General features: G+C 41.8%; 1 protein-coding gene across 2 annotated transcripts in view; it reads left to right on the top strand.

Moving 5' to 3' along the window:
• Positions 1-19,443, top strand: part of CDKAL1 (CDKAL1 threonylcarbamoyladenosine tRNA methylthiotransferase) — a 468,079-nt gene that overhangs the window by 70,555 nt on the left and 378,081 nt on the right. For both annotated transcript variants that reach the window (XM_080917709.1, XM_080917710.1), the window contains one exon: positions 242-326. In XM_080917709.1, the coding sequence (XP_080773835.1) occupies positions 242-326 (85 nt within the window). The remainder of the gene's footprint in view (positions 1-241; positions 327-19,443) is intronic.

Below are 19,443 nucleotides of genomic sequence, written 5' to 3'. Positions count from 1 at the left end.
TGCCGCTGAAATAGTGAGCAGTTTTAAGTAGTGAGGGTTTAAAGTAGATGTTAAAGCAGAGGCTCCGTCTGGCATCTTGACATTTGCAGGTTTCTAGAACCCATCAGACCAGAGCTCTGACTGGTGCTCATGCTGACATTTGTGCTCACCCTTCCCCAGCATCCCCATGTCTCCTGGGGAAGCACTTGTATGGTTTTAATGTGATATTTATCTTTTCTGTGTTCATTCTTTCCTTTACCAGAAAATGCATCAGACGCAGATCTGTGGCTCCTGAACAGCTGTACTGTGAAAAACCCAGCTGAAGACCACTTTAGAAACTCAATCAAGTAAGTAAGGTCCCATCCTTTCCTGCTGCAGAGTCAAGGGAAGAACTAGTGTCCACCAATATTAGACAGGAAGCCTTTGCTTAAACCAGAACCCAAAAACCATGTGTCTAGTTCTGTATGTGGCACAGTGTGCACATGGAGGTCAGAGGTCAAGTTGAGGGGTCAGTTCTGTCCTGTTATGAGGGTTCCAGGGATTGAATCCGGACTGTCAGTCTTGGTGGCAGTTACCTTATCCACGGAGCCCTCTCTGCATCTTCATATAAGCCTTTAAAGATTTTTCATACAACTCTGATTTCTCTTCAGCTCACTTAAATCTTTTGCCTTTTACTGATGGACTCCTAATATTATTAAATATTTAGTATGTATCAAAAAGTATAAATTAGACTTTAAGTAGTTTTTAAAATAAAAATACTCTATTAACAAATAATAGCATCACAACTGGGTTAAGAAAGCCAGTCAAGTACTACCCAGTAGGCCTTCTAAGATCTAAAGATCATCTTAATATCATTCTAAGATGCTATTGATGTGGTTTTATCTGGTGGATAATGTGTTGCTGTGGAGTTCCCTAACTCAGTCTGAGTGTTCTTAGAGGAGGTAGGCATGCCTGGTAAAGTTGCTTGCTACAGCCGTTTCCTGCCCAGTAGCCCTTTTTCTAGGTGGTTCAGTGTGGGCCAGGGAATCCAGCAGGTAACTGATGTGGAAGATGCTTTCTTCACATACCTCTTGAATCGTATTCTAACCTGCTTCCTTAGAAACCTTTCTGTAAATTATTTCCCCCTAGGCTCTCAGCCGCTCCAGCTCATTGGCTCCTTTCCATTACCTTTCAGCACACTCAGGTCTAATCCTCCCAGATGTCTTTGTTACCGATTTCCCTTGCCTTCCCAGCCAGACCTTTTCTTAGCATCAGTTCTGTTATTTATTAAATATTCATTTTCAATTTATATGTATGCGCGTGTGTGCCTGTGCATGTGTATGTCATGTATGTGCAGGCAAGGGTTGAGGGTGGCAATCTCTTTAACTGAGCAGGAGCAGAAAACTTGAGTCACAGCAGGAGCTAGGAAGGTGGACGGAGTAGAGAAGGTGGAAGGTGAGCTCCAGAAGAAGAAAAGCCCTAACCCACAGCAGGGGATGGTGCCATTCATTTCCAGAAAATTATCTCTCTCTTTCCTTTCAGAATGAGAAATATGTCATATTCACGGCATTTTCTATAGGACAGTTGAATTCTATAGACATTTTGGTACTGCTGATACTTGAGTTTTCCACAGACAGAACATGGTCCTGTGATCACTCAGTAGTCCAGAGGTGTGTCTGCAGTCCTGAGTTCAGTTCACACATCACCACAATAAGCAGCCTGGACCCAAACCAAAGCACAAGGCAAGAATGAAAGGGAAAGAGGAAGAACGCCTTAACACCCCCCCCCCCCCCGCCATTGTGGGTGTTGCCATTGAGTATGTAAGCTGTGCTTTTCTTTGGTGAATGAGCCCCAGTGTCAGTATGGGTCATGATGAAGCACCACTAATCACAGAGGAAAAGTTTGTTCTTGTAATACAACAAAGCTAGGAGTTGTGAGCAAGGGTTTCTTTAATGTGCTACTCTGCTTCATTGAAGGACTAATGGAAAGGAGTATTAGATATGCCTAAATGTTTTAATGGCTGTAAAGGCTTTTGATCCTTATAGCCAGTTGTTACTAAAATAACACTCCAACGAATGTTTGATTTGTTTCCAAAGAAAATCTAATGGTGTACCATATACAAACAGTTCACACTGAGAATATGTCAGGTACAAGTGACGTTTATATATGACATGCCTTCCTACTTTTTGCCATCTCCTGACCAGTGAAGATGAACATTTTGTGACCTGTATTAGTATGTCATTACATGTGTGCAACAATGTGTAACTACGTTTGTTGACTGTCACTGTGGACCCATCCTTCGGCCTTCATGCTTGTATGTATTCTGTGTTGCCTTATGCTTTTCAATAGGATGATGTAGCACTCAGACCCATGGAGGAGAGGGCACTATGCTACTTGTGCATTTATGGTGGTCAGTCCTTTCTTTTCTCCCCTGGGTCCCTTAGCCAATGTGATTGCTTTGCTTTATCCATATTAAAAACAAGTCTCTTCTAGTGTGGGGACAGTACTGACTCTGCCCTCGAGTTCCCCTCAGGGCCTTCAGCATGCCGTGCACGGTGCTGCCCTGACACTTCCGCTTCTTCCTTTGCAGAGCATGGGTCTCTCGCCTGCCCTTCCGTACGCATTGCCATCACTTCACTTGGTTCCACCTCATTGAAACAGGGTAGTAGGGGCAAAGATGAGTGACAAGGGGTTGTTTTTTCATGTGATTAATACAAGTCTCCTTTAAAATCCTACAGAGGTGTGTGTGTGTGTGTGTGTGTGTGTGTGTGTGTGTGTGTGTGTGTGTATGAGTGTTTAACAAGACAGCTGTTTTTTTTTTTTTAAATTTTTTAAGTTCGTGAGGTTTTTATGGTAGATTATTGATCAGATTGATGAAATCATAGAATTTTTAAGAAACAAAAATAGAAGTAAAGTTGCTTTTTTGGGCTGGCCTTGAACTTTGGACTCTTGTTATTGGCTGAAGTAGTTTCATAAAACTGTGTTTTATGATGCTGCCTGTCAGATCACTCTGTTTTCTCATCTGCCATTTTTCATCCTCAACCAGGTTCCTGTTTGGTCCATTATTCCAGTGTGGTTTAAACAGTATGGGTTTTAATTTGAGTAAATGAAAAGAGATCAAAAGTTTGAAAAGAAATTGCTCTTAATGAGATGATCAAATCAGAAAACCCTTGACTTGTGCTTTACACAAGTGTGGGGTCTTTCTCATGCCACCTAAGGAGGTCATGCAGAGGCTGAGAGAAATAAACACGACGTGTGTGTTCCATGTAGGCAGGAAGAACAGCCAGCATGCTTTGATCATGGACTGATGACCCCTGTTTGACCTTGTACATTACTACCCAAATGGCCACACCGGTGGTAGTAGACAGACAGTCATTCCTGTTCTGAACCGGCCTTACCAAGAAACGTATTCTGATGCTGACAGGACTGGTTAGACAGCCAAGCAAAATGATTTGCAGTACTTGAAAATAGAGAGCTGTGCACAGCAGGGAAAGAAAGGTGGGCCTGAAGTGAAGGCTATCTGCTTCCTGATGTCTTTTCTCAACAGGGAGTCTCTTATACAATGCTCTTTGTAGCAGAAAAAAAAATGGTTCTACTTTCCTTCATACAGTGGAAATATTGTTTGTTTTATGTGGATTCATCTTTCAGTTCTTCATAAATTATCGAGGTAAAAGAGTATTATTTCAACATGAACACATGAATAAATTGCTTTACAAAATAAGCTGAGCTGTTAAGAATAGACAAAGGCTTGTCCTCTTAGTAATTAATAATCTTGTTTAAAAGCAAGTGAAAAACTCAACTGATTATATTGTTAACTAGATCCACTAATAGTTATTAGATTTTAAGCTATAGTTACTATGCTTAATTTTATTTTTCATTTCATTTAAATGAAAATTTTTCATTAGAAAATAAAAGCACACTGGGCTTTATTTGACTTCTGTAAAAAAAGGTTAGCTAATGAAAATTGTTTTTACACACACACACACACACACACACACACACACACACACACACACGCTCGTACAAGGAGAGAATGTTGTCTGAAAGCATGGGCATGTACAGGTCAGAGGCCACAGACCACAGCGTGCTTGTGGAGGTCAGAGGACAGCCTTCAGTTGCCCATCCTTGTCTTACCACATTGTTGGAGACAGGGTATCTTTACCTAAGTTCGGGTGGCCTCTGAGATGTTTCTGCCTCCAGCCTCCATTTCCTGTAGCCATAGCAGGACTATGGCTGCCTGCACGCCTGTACTTGCTTGGCTTTTGCACGGCCTCTAGGTCATTAGGCCTGAGCAGTGTACGTTTTCACCCACTGAACCTTCTCCCCAGCCCACATTTGGTCTTAACCTGTGTTTTCCTGAACATGGATGTTTACTACAGCTAGTTGTATGCCTGGCTTCAGTCTCAGTTTTGTGTGAACTGAAGTCTAGTGTACGATGCAGATATGGTGAATCCTTGGCTCTCCAACACAACTGCAGCCATTGCTAACACCAGTCTTGGGATGTTAGTTAGGAGTATTGTCTTGTGTAGCTTTGAGTGTGTCCTGTTGTCTACCCCATGCTTGCCGTAAGCTTTTAGTACTTCTGCCTCAGTTTCCTGGAGTGCTGGGGACTCTTTCTCCATGCTACAATAGCCATCACTGTTTACCAGTTTTGTCTAGTGGCATCATCTGGAAGTTTCCTTGGCTCCACTCTCCTTCCTTCCTTCCTTCCTTCCTTCCTTCCTTCCTTCCTTCCTTCCTTCCTTCCTTCCTTCCTTCCTTCCCTACTTTCTTGCCCTTCAGCCCATTTCTGTTTTAAAGTGCAGGCCTCTTGCCATTTACCTGCTCTGGTGGTCAGTATTTTTTTGAAACAGCATCAAACCAGTAAGTATGCTCCTATGTTCTACCTAATTGTACGAGCCAGCTCTAAGCCATTTCTATAGAATAGGATCTGCTGTTTTCGAGATCTGCCTTAGTGTAATAGTGACCATTTACACTGTTAACAGCTGACGTTCTTTCTCATCATATGGCCTCCTTAAAACCCCTCTCTTGTCTTTCACCCTGCAGCTACACAATAGAAGACATTACTTCTCAACAGGAAATACTTTTGTTTGTTCTTTGCCTACCTCTCCTTCCTCCCTCTGTCATTCCCTCTTTTCTTCAGACTGTGGAATTTTGCAAACACAAGATATCTGCACATACTCTCCCACCTGAGGTCCTCACCACCATTCCAAAGCCTCATATTCTCCTTCAGATCCATGCTTTGTGCCCTCCCACCTCCTACCTCCCACCCATGCTAATTGTTCTTGGCAAATTGTTTATCTTTGCAGCACATGTCAGAAGTCATACCGCCTGTGAAATCATTTCCTTTCTAGCCCAGGTCTTCGGAACAAACATCTATTGGTGCACATTATATTTCCTTTATTACTTACATATTTATGTCTTTAGTAGATTATGAATTTGGAGGTTAACAATTAACTTGAGGTCAATCCTCCCCCACCATGTCTGTGTGTGTGTGTGTGTGTGTGTGTGTGTGTGTGTGTCTATATGTCTGAGGTTAGCTTTAGGAATTTCACACAATTGCTCTCCATCCTAAGTTTTGAGGCATAGGGTCTAATGGAGTCTGTCCAGGCATCCTTCTGTCTCTCTCCCCAGTGTTCGATTACAGGCATGCATCACATTTACAGCTTTTAAACAGCAGTTTTAAGGATTGAAATCAGGTTCTTAACCATTGCTTCAGCCTAAGAAGGGCTTCTGTATGGAGTCTTTGACTCTAAGACTGTAGTGTGTCATTACCTTTTTCTGTTCATAGAGTAAGAATTTACAGGTTCCTTGAGCATAGTTTCACAAGGTCGCTATGGGTCCTTGTCAAAGACAGGATGTGTTTTTAGAAATAGGTGAGAGAACATAATAATTTTCAAATCCTGTGTCAAGGACTCTTCTTTAATAAGTGCTGACTTATTTAGAGGCCAGACAGTGATCTTTCTCTCTTGTCCTGAAGAGGTGAAACCCTGCCCCCCCCCCCCCCCTTTTTTTTGGTCACAGTTGGTTTCCAGTTTCTTTCCTGAGGGATGTTATGACAACATTAAGAGTACCTGTGCCTTGGAGTCACCTGGTCATGATGGTAGCTCTGGGCTGTGAATGTCAGGGCCTTTTTCTGTAACAAACTAAACCAGCTAGGGCATCTTTTGGTTGTACTCCTGGGTCATTTTGAGTCAGAGGGAAGGAACAGTTGGTCTTTTGCCTTGAGCTTGAGACACCGTGATTATTTCTCACTTCGTACATGTTTGTTTAATTTGCCTCAATTCTGTTTTTATTTCTGGGAAGGAGCAGAGTTACTCCTGCTGACACTGTCTCCACAGCTCACTGTTAGTGCCTTAGTCACGGCTTGTCACTTCTGTGTTGTCCCCTGTTAACAGCACAGCATTGCCTTGCATTTGAACATCAACTTGCTTATAGTTTCTGTGAATGAGAAGAGCCACAGATCTTTGCAAATGGAAGACAGGAGACTAGTGGGGAAGGAGTTGTGTTGGCCTGTCAGAGTCTAGAGTGAGGGATGACACAGCTCTGTGAGGAGAGACACTGTCAGTGCAGCGTGTCAGCTCCACAGCACATGTGCTGTTACGTCGTCTGAGCTGAGCCGATGGGTTCGGTGTCTAAGTTGTTCATGTAGCTCTTGTTACCATCCCCTGCGTGTGCTTTTATTTTGTTTGCATTTATTTATTTGTCTCAGTTCTGTCTAGTCTGCTCTTTGCTTTTTTGGGAACTTTGTTACCTGCCCAAGCCTGGAGCTACTTTGGAGTGGAGGGCACTACTGGCAGAAAGAACGTTCTAGGGGCCTCGAGTGAAGCTTTTTCTTTCCATTTGAAAGCATTGGCCAAGAGTGACGGGCATGTAGAAAATGCCTTACATAACCTGTCCTGTACGTACAGGACAGAGGTGTGTGGAAGACAGTTTTCTTGTGTGTATCACAGTGAGAAATTTGATGAAGAGAAAGTACAAAATGTACTTGACTTCATGGCCGACTGTTTAAAGATAAAGAAACAAAAAGGAACTTACTGTTAGAGCAGCATTGAATTTGCAAATAAGGAACAGAAAAGTACTTGAGAGTGAACAAATCATTTAAAATGCAAAGTCAAGCGCTGGAGTTATCTGAAACCTTTCTGGAGAGTAGTATTTTGCATATTTCATGATTACTGTCGCACCAACAGTTGCTTTGTTTTGCTGTTTTATGCAAGAGAGTGAGTGAAAGAGGTCAGTGTATTATGAACGGCAACAGCTGGCTGATAGTGCTGGATACTTACAGAATTAAATATATGTGTTGGCTGCTGTCCTAACAGCTCTGTAGGTAGAGGCTCTGGAAGGCATGCAGAAACTTGCTTTAGCAGGATTGGAGAGGAACTCACCATGATCTAAGCCTGTTCTTTGAGCAAGAGTGATTTCCTGTTGTTTTGGTTTCAATGACATTCTCCTAAATTTTGTGTGTTTATTAAATAGCCCAGAAAAGACTTTCTTCCTATTGTATTCTACAAGCATGACAAACCTGATATTTCTTAATTTTTCCATAGAGTAGTTGAATAACTGCTAATAGAAAAAAAAAAAACAAAAAAGAAAACAAAACAGAAACCCCAAAAGAAAAACTCAACAACAACAAAGCTGAAAAACAAAAACAAAACAAAACAACCCCCCCAAAACCGAGAAAACAAAAAAAAAAACAAAAAACAAAAACAACAACAAAAAAAAACCAAAACCCCCCAAAACCGAGAAAACAAGCCACATTCCCACTTAGCACAAGCTATCCAAATATGAAATATTTACGGTTTTGGGTGTTCTCTGGAGCACACTAAATGAGGCTGCTGAGACTGAAGAGTACACTGAGGTACACTTTTCTGAGAATTGGGAAAATTGGCTAGGGTGGCAGTGGAGGAAAAATTTAACTAGGGAATTCTTTAGACTTTTGAGGTAATAGCCATGCTATGAATCCTCCCCATAGTTCATTTCCCTTTGCAGCTCCATGCTGAGGCCCTGCTGTAGCTTTGGAGACAAGGTAGGAGCCTGATGAACAGTAGAAAGAAGGAGGTTGGGTGTTCTCCCCTTACCGTAACGTAACTATTGTATTATTCTTCAGCCCTCTGGGACAGCCACTGTGTCAGTGGCTCATATAGTGAAAGGTGGTGACCCTTGAACAAGTGAATGGACGGACTTGTATATTTGTTTCTCTGGGCATTTATCTTCCTGATCCCCTCTACCCTCTGCCTCCGTCACACTAATGTCTTCCTCTGTGGATTTTCTAAAAACCTTTTTTGTATCTTTTTCTCGGTAGATTGTATTACTTTGCACTTAACTTCAGAAAATGTCATATAAAACCTAATAACTAGAGGCTTAAATAAGGGCTTTATTTTCCTCACATCTTGCCAGTTCCACAAGTTGTTAGTTTGGTTTACCAGTTGTGGGGTCTGAGTCTGAGGTGTCAGTCATGAGTCCCCAGGTACTGCACGTGCTTCCCAGGAAGTCGGAAGTAAAGAAGGAGCACGAAGCTGCTACTGCCTCCTTTTCAAAGGTGCTCTCTAGAAAGTTCTACTCAAAGCCAGTGTTTGTCTCTCTTGTCTAGACCCTTAATGAGAGAAAGCACCTGCATGTGGAAGAGGCCAGCAAGCACAGCATGTTTTTCTTTGCTTTGGATGTAGTCCATCGTTGCTCTCCACACGTTTACAGCTCTGCAAGAAAAGAAATAGAGACTGTTTATTGGAGCTGACTTAATGTCTCTACTACAAGGTGCAAATGCTGCAGTATGGTGCACATTTTATTTAGTCTTTCTACCATTTACCAGGACCTGTTAGACTTGGTCTTTAAAGTGTTTGCAAGCAAACTTGTTTGCCCTCAGCTGTATTCAGACTACTTAAGAAATAACATGGTTGATTGGCATGTGAGAAGGTTTCCTCATTTTGTTTATCCTTTCTGGTCTCTGTGATGTAATAGCAAAATGCATAGGAGAAGTTTATGGTACTGATGTTGTACAATCATTGAAACAGAACTGGGACTGGCACATATTTTGTGCTCTTAACACCTACAGTGGCCTTGTCTGAAAAGGATTCTGTAAGGCAGTGTGTATGTAACTCCTGAGATTACACTCTCTCAAACGAGCATCATAACCATGGCTTAGAAACTAGAAAATTGAAAAAAATTTAGGTGTCAGGAGTAGAGTTTATACTATAGGCAGAACAGGTTATATTAGAGTTAAATTTATTGTAGATTAAATGTTAGGAAACAATATCTTGTATAATTGTAAAAGTAAGTGACAGCTGAGAACATGCTTCTGTTCTGAATATGAAATGTAAGTTTGGCTTTAACTTAAGCATGGAGGTCTTCCCCGGGGAGGAGGCTCGCTGCTGTCCGCTGCCCCCGGGGAGGAGGCTCGCTGCTGTCCGCTGCCCCCGGGGAGGAGGCTCGCTGCTGTCCGCTGCCCTTGGCTGTAAGTTCTGGTCTCACTGTCACCTTCACAGTTTGCCGTCTGTGTCCATGGTTGTCAGCTCCCGGGTGCATTACTGTTGGGGTGGCTTGGGGTGCTCTTGTTCTAGGCTGCTCTTCTCAATGTCACTACATGAAGAAGTGATGACAAGGACCTTTACTGCATGACTTTAGAGCTCGGCAGTGTGTCCTTGCTGACAACCAGCAACAGTGTTCAGGCTCACACTTTTATTTTGTTTTTCTAGAAGAGGGATCATAGTACAAAAGTTTACTGTCAATATTTTATAATAGTTAGGGAGAGGACTTGTTTTTCTTTAAATGAATATGATTTGTGTCAGTGTCTTCATAGCATTTCTATCATTCATAGTTGAAACTAAGCTACTCTTACTCATTTTTACCCCTTTCATAACATAGGATCATCAAAGTAAAATTTATTAACACTAATTAGCAAATCGTAAGAGTAAAGCTGGTGGATATTACATTGAGCAAATTCTTAGAAACGTCCACCTTTTCTCTTTCTTCTGGGCTGCTAACATTTGTGTTGTCATTTCAGCATCAAATAAGGGAGATTTTGAAATATGCCACCTTGGTAACCAGCAGTGAGTAGCTTGTTGTAGATTCTAATCAGGACTTTTAGAATCTAGAATGATTAAGGGCAGTGAAATGTTTGGATTCCCTTCATTGTCCGACTGCTTCTAAGGGAGGCTAGAAAAGCCACCAAAGCAGGTTGAGTTGGCCGAGGCCCTATCGTGGTCCTCAGAGTGATAGAGAAGAGGGTAACAACCATACAATGTGGAATGTGTGGGGTGCGGTTCTTTATTATCTGTCCTATAGGTATGGCCAGTGCTTCTGAGCTTCATCAGACATTCAACATGTTACACATTTTGAAGTATATTTTTAAGAGAAGCCCACGACTCCTGTGACTGCTGCCGCAAAATTCTGCATCAGTAAGTCCAGTCCGCTAATGGAGAACAAGGGACCAGAAGTAAGACTTGGGGAGAGGAAGTGCTCAGGCAGACTTGGTGAAACAGCCCTGTGCAGAGACAGTGAGGGCTGGAGCAATGAGTGCACTGACACACGTGTACAACACGCACATAGCAAGAGCAGGGGCACTCCACGGCTCCACATGCTTTTCCACATGTATGCAAAAATTAAACTGGAGATTGAATGAGACATTTGCAAGCACCATTGGGATCCTTTGTGTAGAGAGGCCTGTGCTGTGGAACAACAAGCCCTTGCAGCTCCTGCACAAAATGGCAGGTGCATCCGGCAATCCGTATCACAGCTAAGGGGGCAAAGGGTTTCTATTTGGTGATGGAGATTTCTATATGGTTTGCAGAAGCTCATGTATGATTAAAGCAAAAATGAAAAAAAAATCAGTACACACATAGGGGCATACTCACACATGCACACACACACACACACACACACACACACACACACTCGTATACATTTGTATTTATATATGCACATATATGACACTCACTATTACACAAGCATTTTCATTTATGCATGAAAATTCTTATTTTGAGATATATGTTAGTTATACATTCTTTCATTTCTCTACATATTAATGACATATTTCTAAGGAAAGATACATTATGTTGAAGAGCTGCTTAAATTCAACATCTTATTAAAAAAATCCAAATGATATGAACATGTAGTTTCTTAAGAGGCATTGCTAGTGGCGAATAAATAAGGACCTTTTTAAAAAAACATTTACCACCAGACAGATTAAAGTAAGGCACTACTTAAGTGAGATTCTGCCCTTAACTTCACCAGAATTTAAGGTGCAGACTTCGTGAATGTGAGGAAATGTTAGCTGTGTCTCATCACTGATGGGAGTTTGAGCTGTTCTAATTTTCTTGGAAAGTGACTACTGCTACGTAGTGTAAACCCAAAGCACATTCCTCCTTCATCTGGCAATCCTGTGTTTTCTGACCTTTCCTACACATACTAGAAGCACCTGCCTGCAAAGATTGGAGCACATTGTTGTTTTTTGCATCGTTTATAACTCAAAGTGTGTTGTAACACACCTTCTTGGGAGTGTTTTTGGAGCTTTCCTCTCCAGCCACAGCCTAAGGCAGTTAGAGCAGCTGACCCAGAGTCTGCTAACTGCAAGCTGTCCTATGAGAGCTCAGAGCCCACGCCACCACTGTACTTCAAAGATCCTTCTTGCTAGTGACTGTGTTGACATTACCCTTTCTTGAACCCTATCAAATGCACAGAAATATGCCCAGATGATGTTTTGGATATATCTGGAGTCAGTGTGCTGCTGCTTAAAGATTTAACTAGCTCTCCCTGTCAATTAAGATCAAATCTTCTAGCCTTCTCTTATCACTCCTATAAAATATCCTTTGGCTCATCTTTCTATTTTCGGTCCAGCCAGATGAGACACATTCCAGATACTAACCTTACGATAGCAGGTCTGGAGCTTTTATCTGAAATAAATGTTTATGTTCCCTGGCCTCCATGTTAAATATGTATGGAATGTCTCCCACGTTTGACAGTGAATATCCGTTGAATTGACTTCAATTTTCCCTGTTCTTGCTGACAAATTAGAACAGTTTCAAATTGCATTCTTCCTGATTTTTCAAGTTAAATGATTTTTGCATCACACCTAGCAAGCTAATTTTTGCTATATGCTGGAGAGAGTTGATATTAACTTCACAGAAAACTGTTGGATATTTATGTGTTGAAGGCTTTGTCAGTAATAAGGAATACTAATAAGCTCTTGGAATAATTTATTATTATTAATAAATATATGTGGAGCTAGAGAGAGGATTCAGCAGTAAAGAGCACTGGCTGTTCTTCCAGAGGACTACAATTCACAGCATCCAACATGGTGACTCACAACCATCTGGAACTTCAGAAAGGGATCCAATGCCTCCATTGGGTTTTTGCAGACGTCAGACATGCATATAGTGTATAGGCACACATAGAGACAGATGCCTATACACATTAAATGTATTGTAAAAGAATTCGGACACAACTCAACAATTCTAATGCAGTTAGGTAGGCTTGGTAATCCCATCTCATAGATTGGGTATTATTTCTTTAAGATCTTAGGCCCTTTTCAAGTCTCAACTCATGTTGGTTCTATAGATTTTAATTTATCGCTGTCTCTGCCGGCAGTAAGGAAATTTATCATCTCAAGACACAAATGGCTTCAAGGATGGGTAGTTCCCCCTTTGATTAATTTAGTGGTTTAAAGATGTTGTCAGGCGTCCTGGGTATTGGTACTACCTAACCTTCCGACCTTTATTTCTCTCACGCCATTTTCTGTGTCCCAGCTTGGCCTTTACTCAGGTGGCCTTGCTGTGTATGGTGACTGTGTCACTTTCGGGTTCCGTGTGGACAGAGGCTGTTTCTTTTCTGAGTGTCCTCTTCTTGTTAAAGTTTAATTTTGACACAATTTCAGATTAAGTAAGATGTTAAAAGGACAACATGTTAAATTTGTGTATTAACCAGCCCCCCCCAAGAGCTAAATTTGTGACATTTACTTTTTCATTTTGGTTATGACTATTTTATTTTTATAGTTTAAAATAAAGGCTTACTCTCTTTTAGTCTGACACTAACCCTCCTCTGCCCTCACTACGGTTTGCACGAGCAGCCATCCCCGCTGCTGCTGTTTCTTCCTTCCTCTGTCCTCCATCCTTTTCTTTCCATTTTTTATTTTTCATCTTAACACAGTGTTGACTAACCTTACAGAAGATGGGTAGATTTATTCATTATTTTTATTAAGTATCATGGAAGCATCTATGGCTCATCTAGTGTTTATTCTGTATTCACACAAGATTAGCACAAGCAGGGTCACTGTTAATGTGCTTTATCTGGAATCTTCCAGAGTCTACTTGGTCCATGACTGCAGTGACATCGGCATGTCTCCCTGCTGAGCACATAGAGCACATCCCAGGGAGAGTGCCTTTGTAGCTGCTTATGCATGTAGTCTTGGGTCCTGAGGTTGGTAGGTACCCCCAATTGCCTAGCTACATTCAAAGCATTTTTCTTATTGTCCTGTAAAGGCTGTGGCTTCTTTTTAATGGTATTAATCTCTGCACCCTCTTTGATCATAAACATCAGTTCCTGTCCCCAAAAGCTGTAAATAAGTACTTGTGTCTTCCTCAATTCTTACTCTAAATTTTGCCAAAACAGCACCCCCTCCCCCATACTGCTGCCCAAATGCTCTGTCTGTGTAACAGTTTTTGATCAAAGTGTAAGTGTACCGACAGAGAACCCAAATTCCTCATCATGGCACACACGAGTGGCCTCCAGTTTCTTTTGTGAGCCCTTATGTGAAGCTTCACGTATGCACAACTGTTGCAGTTCATCTTTTTGCCAGCACTTGGGTCTTCTGAGTGCTCGTCAGAACAGGTTCTGATATCTGCTCATAGCTTCCTTGTTTTCTATCTGTCTTCTCTAAACTTTTCTCACAAACTAATTTCAAAGGCTTAGGAGCCACGTGGCTGGAGTTAGTCACAGCATTGATCTTCCTCGTAAGGTCACTGTGCCTGTTACTTTTCTCATTGCTTGACAAGTTATGAGGCAGACACAGCTTAACGGGAAATTTAGCTTTGCTTGCAGTTTCAGAGTCTTCCAGATAGGGTTGCTTAGCCTCAAATGCATGTTTAGAGTTGTGGACATTATGTATCGGGGCGTTGGTGGAGACTCTTTCCACCTAACTATGGAGAGAAAGCAGAGACAGAAATCAGAAGAAGCCAAGGACAAGAAACCCTAAGGGACAAGCCTCAGAGACCTGCGTCTTTACCTCTTGTCACCTCCTGACATTTCTAACCCTCTCAAATAGTGCCAGCCATGGGGGCTTACTATGGAGTATATACAATGTTCAAGTCACACATGTCTCTGTTCTAATAATTGGCTACTGTAATACCATTTACCACCATGTTTTGATGGGACTTTATGGCTCACTTCTATTTAAGTCTTTGCTATATGGTTTTGTGTATGAATACACCTGTCAGCATACTGTTGACTGGAAAGTTTTCTGGCTTCTGTTGAAGTTCATCCTGCAGTAGATTTCTCAAGGAAGGATCTTGTATTCTTGTTTTTCACACTGGTTTTTGTATGGTCTAGATGCTAGAAGGGCATCTTCTTAGCTCCAGAATTCATTTTTACTGTCTCCCGTTTTCCTACGCACCTGGAGGATGCTTCTCCATGGTTTACACTACACTGACTTTGTTTTAGACAGCTCTGATGCCAGTTAAACATGACTTTCTTTATTACTTTGTTTTTTCTTCTTAGAGAGTCTGAACATTGTTTTTTTGAAACCTTTTAGTCAGGGTGTGTCTTGGAATTGATTATCCCAATTAAATTTGCTCATTCGTTCAGCCTGCAGACTCTGTTAAAAGAAAAGTTTCTGTGATGCAATTACATTGATTATATAGTTTTTTTTATTTTTTTGACAGGTTCTCTTTCTTTCTGCTTTTTTAAAAAAGCTTTTCTGCTCAGGTTCTAATTTCAAGACTGTTGTCCTGCCTCCTGTCTTGTCTTTGCCTGTTACCCCTTCTATCAACTGACTGTTCTGAGTACCGTCCTGCCTTTGTTGAATACCCACTACTAAATGCTTATTGGCCATTTGTAATGGTCTTTGTGACAAATGGGTTTTTTTTTGGGGGGTGGGCCTACTTAGAAAGACTTTTAAAAGGCATATGTCCAAATCTAGAGCACAAGTGAATTCTCAGAAATTAATTAGTAGCCAGTGAAAGAAAAGCACCACGGCCTTGGAGGGAAAGCTGTTTGGCACAACCTGTGCCCACTGTTTACTGCCCTCCCTAGTGCTGTCATTCTGGCCCCGCCCCCTTCAGAGGTTGTTTTCTTTGGAGCTGGCTAACACAGAGTCCTTGTACTTAGAGTCAGTGCACAGTCCTTGTTCTGTGGGTACGGGCAGCACTGTTGCCCAGGGCTGGAGGTGGCCTGTGCACACAGTCTCAGGAGACCCTGTGTGTGCCTGCAGCAGCTGTCTGTCATCTCAGTGTTGGACAGTCTTTAGGGCGGAGACACACATGGCCCATGCTTCAGTTGTGATGAACTGTTTTAATGTTGAATGGCTTTAGAGAAAGATTTCTGTATAAAACATTGTATACTGCCTGCAAGCTGAATAAGTCTACTTTTGAACGGTACTGAAGAAAACACACTTAAGATCACAGTGACATTAACAGCAGTGTTGTCTTAAAAGCTTCCAGTTCTCTCAGTTGACCCCAAGTACTGCTAGACTTTGAAGGTGACTTTCCTCATGAGTGTGCACCAAACTAAGGAAAACCAAGGCAGAATTTCTTACTAGAACCCACTGCTTGATTTCTCATGTTCACTTGCTCAAACCATGACTATTTCAGATCGATTCTTTGTAAGGCTGGCTAAAACTGGGATGGGCTGTCACTTGCCTGGAACTGTTCTTTCTATAAGCAAAGTCTTACAAAAGGGCTATGTTGTCTCCTTCTCTCTTTCTTTTTAAAGTACTTTGTTCTGGTTAAAGACATCTTTGCTTCCTGAGCACAGCTTTATGTGCACAGCCGACACCAACAGGGCGCTTTTGCATCAGCTCTTGGAGGTTTAAAGACATGAAAGAATCACAGCTAACAATGCTTGTTCTGTTCAGCAAGGCGAGGCCGTTTGTAACTGGGCAAAGTTTAAACCTGTGTTTCTTGTTTGCTAGCTGCAGAGATGCATCTTGTTCATCCATCAAAGTTTCCTGACATCAGGATGTAATTTTAAGAAGACAAAATAACAATTCTGACACTAAACATACCAAAGCATGGAAGGTCTTAAGTGAACAATTGGTACTTTGTTAACAGTCAAAAGTAGGTTCTGAAGGGGGCAGGGTTTTGATTTGTTTCGACATGTTAGTTAGAGACATGTAGCTAAGTCTCCTCCCTCTGGTTGGCTTTTGCCTTTGTCGTTTCGTAGGATTTGAAAGTATTTGTAGTTGGTTTTCAAGAAGGTCCATGAAGATGAAGCCCCCCACAAAGCAGGCTATGTTAACTCGCCACAAGAGCTCCTAAAGTGTTTTAGGGTAGCACTAGTCCTCAACAAGCTCCACCTTTGGGGACTGCTCACCTCTATTGGGTACTCCTTGTTTCTAGGCCAGCTCAGATGAGGGTCTCTTTTTCCCTCTTTTTGACTGTGCTTTGCCAATGAGTTGTTTTATTGTTTTATGCCAGACATTGTGTTTGAGGCCCAGGACAAAATGTGAGTGAGGCAGATTCCTGCCTAGTATTTGGGAGGAAAGTCGGTGTGCCAACTCGGCCTTCTGTGCCTTGTTTTCTTTGCTACTAGACCTAAGCTCTGGAACAGTGTCTTATATTAGCAGGTGGCATGGTAGCTTTGTTCTGAGGCTGTGACAGGGACGATGCAGTCACAGCCCCAGCAAAGCCATCTGCCTGTGCCTTTTGTCCATTCACCTACTGCTGGGCATCTTGACTGCAAGGTTTAGCCATTGTGAGTGAATGGGCTGAAGCTCATATACAAAGGACCATAGAGATAGACATTTTTACCTCTCGGGAAGACACTGATTGCTAGTTTTTCAAAAAGAAAGTCTAGTTCCCAGCCAAGCTGCTCTGAATGACTGCAGCAATGAATGGTGTGTAGGCATCGCTGGTTTTTTTTAGGCTTTGTCCATTGCAAGACGCACCACTGTTCTGTGCATCTTTCTAGCAGCAAATGATAAGGAACGTCCTTTTGTGTTTGTACTTTCCTATGATCCTTCCCAACCCCCTCCAAACAGGGCATGACCCAAATGGGCTTGGAGGTACTTTGTGGCCCAGGTGGTTATAAACCCTTTATCTTCCTGCATCTGTTTCCCAGGTATCTGTGATTACAGAACTGTATCATCATGTCTGACTTTGTGGGATGGTGCTCTTAGAACATTATTTCAAGTTATGTGCCCGTGTTTCTATGTGGGTATATACAAGTGAGTGCAGGTGCCTATGGAGGCCAGGGGCATCAAATCCTCTTGGAACTAGACTTAGACGTGGTTGTGAGGCACCCGATACAGGCTTTGGGAAGTGAACTTAGAGTCTCTGCAAGAGCAGAGCAGTAAGTACTGTTAACTACTGAGCCATCTCTCCAGCTAGCTACTGGGTTTGTTGTTGTTCATTTTTTTTTTTTTTTTTTTTTTTTTTTTTTTTTTGCCAATTATTAATTGATTGAATTGAATTTTCTGGCCTCTTTGTTTTGCTCACTGATCTATTTGCCTATTCTTTTGCAAATCTACTAGATCTTTGGACTCTTTAAACCATTTTTTAAATTTAAAATTTCTTATTTTTATTAACTTGTGTGTTATGCTCATGTGACTATGCCACAGAGTTCTTATGGACACCAAAGGACAATGTTTGGAAGTTGGCTCTGTCCTTTCACTTTGGATTTTAGGGATGTAATTCAGGTCAGCAAGGGTATGTGCCAAGGGCTTTTATATATTGAGCCATGTGGCTAACTAGGTATTTTGACTCTCCATATTTAGAATCCCTTAGTTCATATCCATGAATTAACATGCTGGGCTTTTGAGTGGGGCTGAATTAACTACACTGGTCACATTTGTAAGAAGTGACATTTGACAGTACTAGGTCTTCCTATCCATGAACCTAGTTCCCTGTGTTTGTTAAGTTCTTTGATTTTATACATTCGCTTTGAGTTTTTCTGCACGCGCGCGCACACACACACACACACACACACACACACACACACACGTATGTGCATGCAGGCATGTATGTAAAAACATACAGAATTGTCAGAGATCGTAAGTTCACAGTACACAGAGCACAGGAGAGCACTGCCTCTTGTATGGCGAGGCCTCACTTCTCACAAGTGCTGGTGAGATGTGACCTGTCTTAGCTGTGCTTTTTCTTTAAGCACCATCGCAGGTACCGATTACTTTCCCAGCTACAGATGGTGCAGTGGATGGTGTTTCTGTGTTTCTGTGAAGGTTTGCCCCATTGTCACCCTGAACGGTAACTGGAGCTGGGGCAATGTGGTTAAGAGGTCCTGAAGAGGACCTGAGTTCAGTTCCCAGCACCATAGCTGGTGGCTCAGGATGCTCTGAAACTCTCACTCTAAGGGACCGATATCTTCTTCTAGCCTTTGCAGGCACTGCCCCACACATAACAGAAGTTTAGAAAGTGTTGCGCACAGTCCTTGGCAGTGTAAAGTCTTATCTACATGCATCTTATGGCTTGTGGCATAGCTGACATTATTGTGTAGCTGATATCCATTTTCACTCCCTACTTTTGTGTCTTGTATATGTGCATCAAAATGAATGATCACATGTACCCAGGAACAAATTGGTGGATTGCGGCTTTTGTTTATTTGTTTTACTCTTGTTTTCTTTTTTAAGGAAATATAGTTTTAAACTTACTTCTTAGCTCAGTCAAGTACAAGAAAATTACACTTTTCTGTTTCACCATCACTGTTCCTTTGTTAACACCCTTTATTAATGCAGGTCTGAATCTCTGGCTTCAGTGGTTTCCTCCTCTGTGGCGAGCCTCCCGCACTTCTCAAGAAGGTGTTCTCATGTCAGTGAAATCCTCAGTTTTCCTGGAGAATAATCTTGCATTTCTGTGAGGTTAGAGCTTTATGCCGCAGTGAAACATTTCCCTCACATTTTTCTTGTTTCTATGGCCTTTGTAGGGAAATCAGATATAATTCGTATCTTTGTTCCCCTCTGTAGGCATCCCTCCCTGGTCAGGGCCTTCTGTGACATCTTTTGCTACACTCTTCTATAGTGTGAACAGCTCCTTTGGAGTTGTGCTGCTCAGGGGTATTTGAGCTCCTTGTATTTGGTTGGTGCATGACAATGTCAAGGAGTTTCAGGTCAGTCTTTCGTCTATTTCTTCTGAGCTTTTTCTTTGATATCTCCTCTAGTTTTCTCATTCCTGGTATGCAATATTATTTTACTTTTTAACTTTTCATGTTCTAACATTTGTATTTTCTAGTTTTCTATTTCCTTTAATTTTTTTGTTTTCTGTTGAGGTACCCTCAAGGTCAGAATGTCTGTAAGCAGCTGTGAACCCGGGAGAAGCATACTTGTCT

The sequence above is a fragment of the Micromys minutus genome (genome assembly GCF_963924665.1).
Source record: "Micromys minutus genome assembly, chromosome: 6".
In the NCBI taxonomy this organism is placed as follows: Eukaryota; Metazoa; Chordata; class Mammalia; order Rodentia; family Muridae; genus Micromys; species Micromys minutus.
Note: the sequence above shows the minus strand (reverse complement) of the source record. Positions and strands in the feature narration are given on the sequence as shown.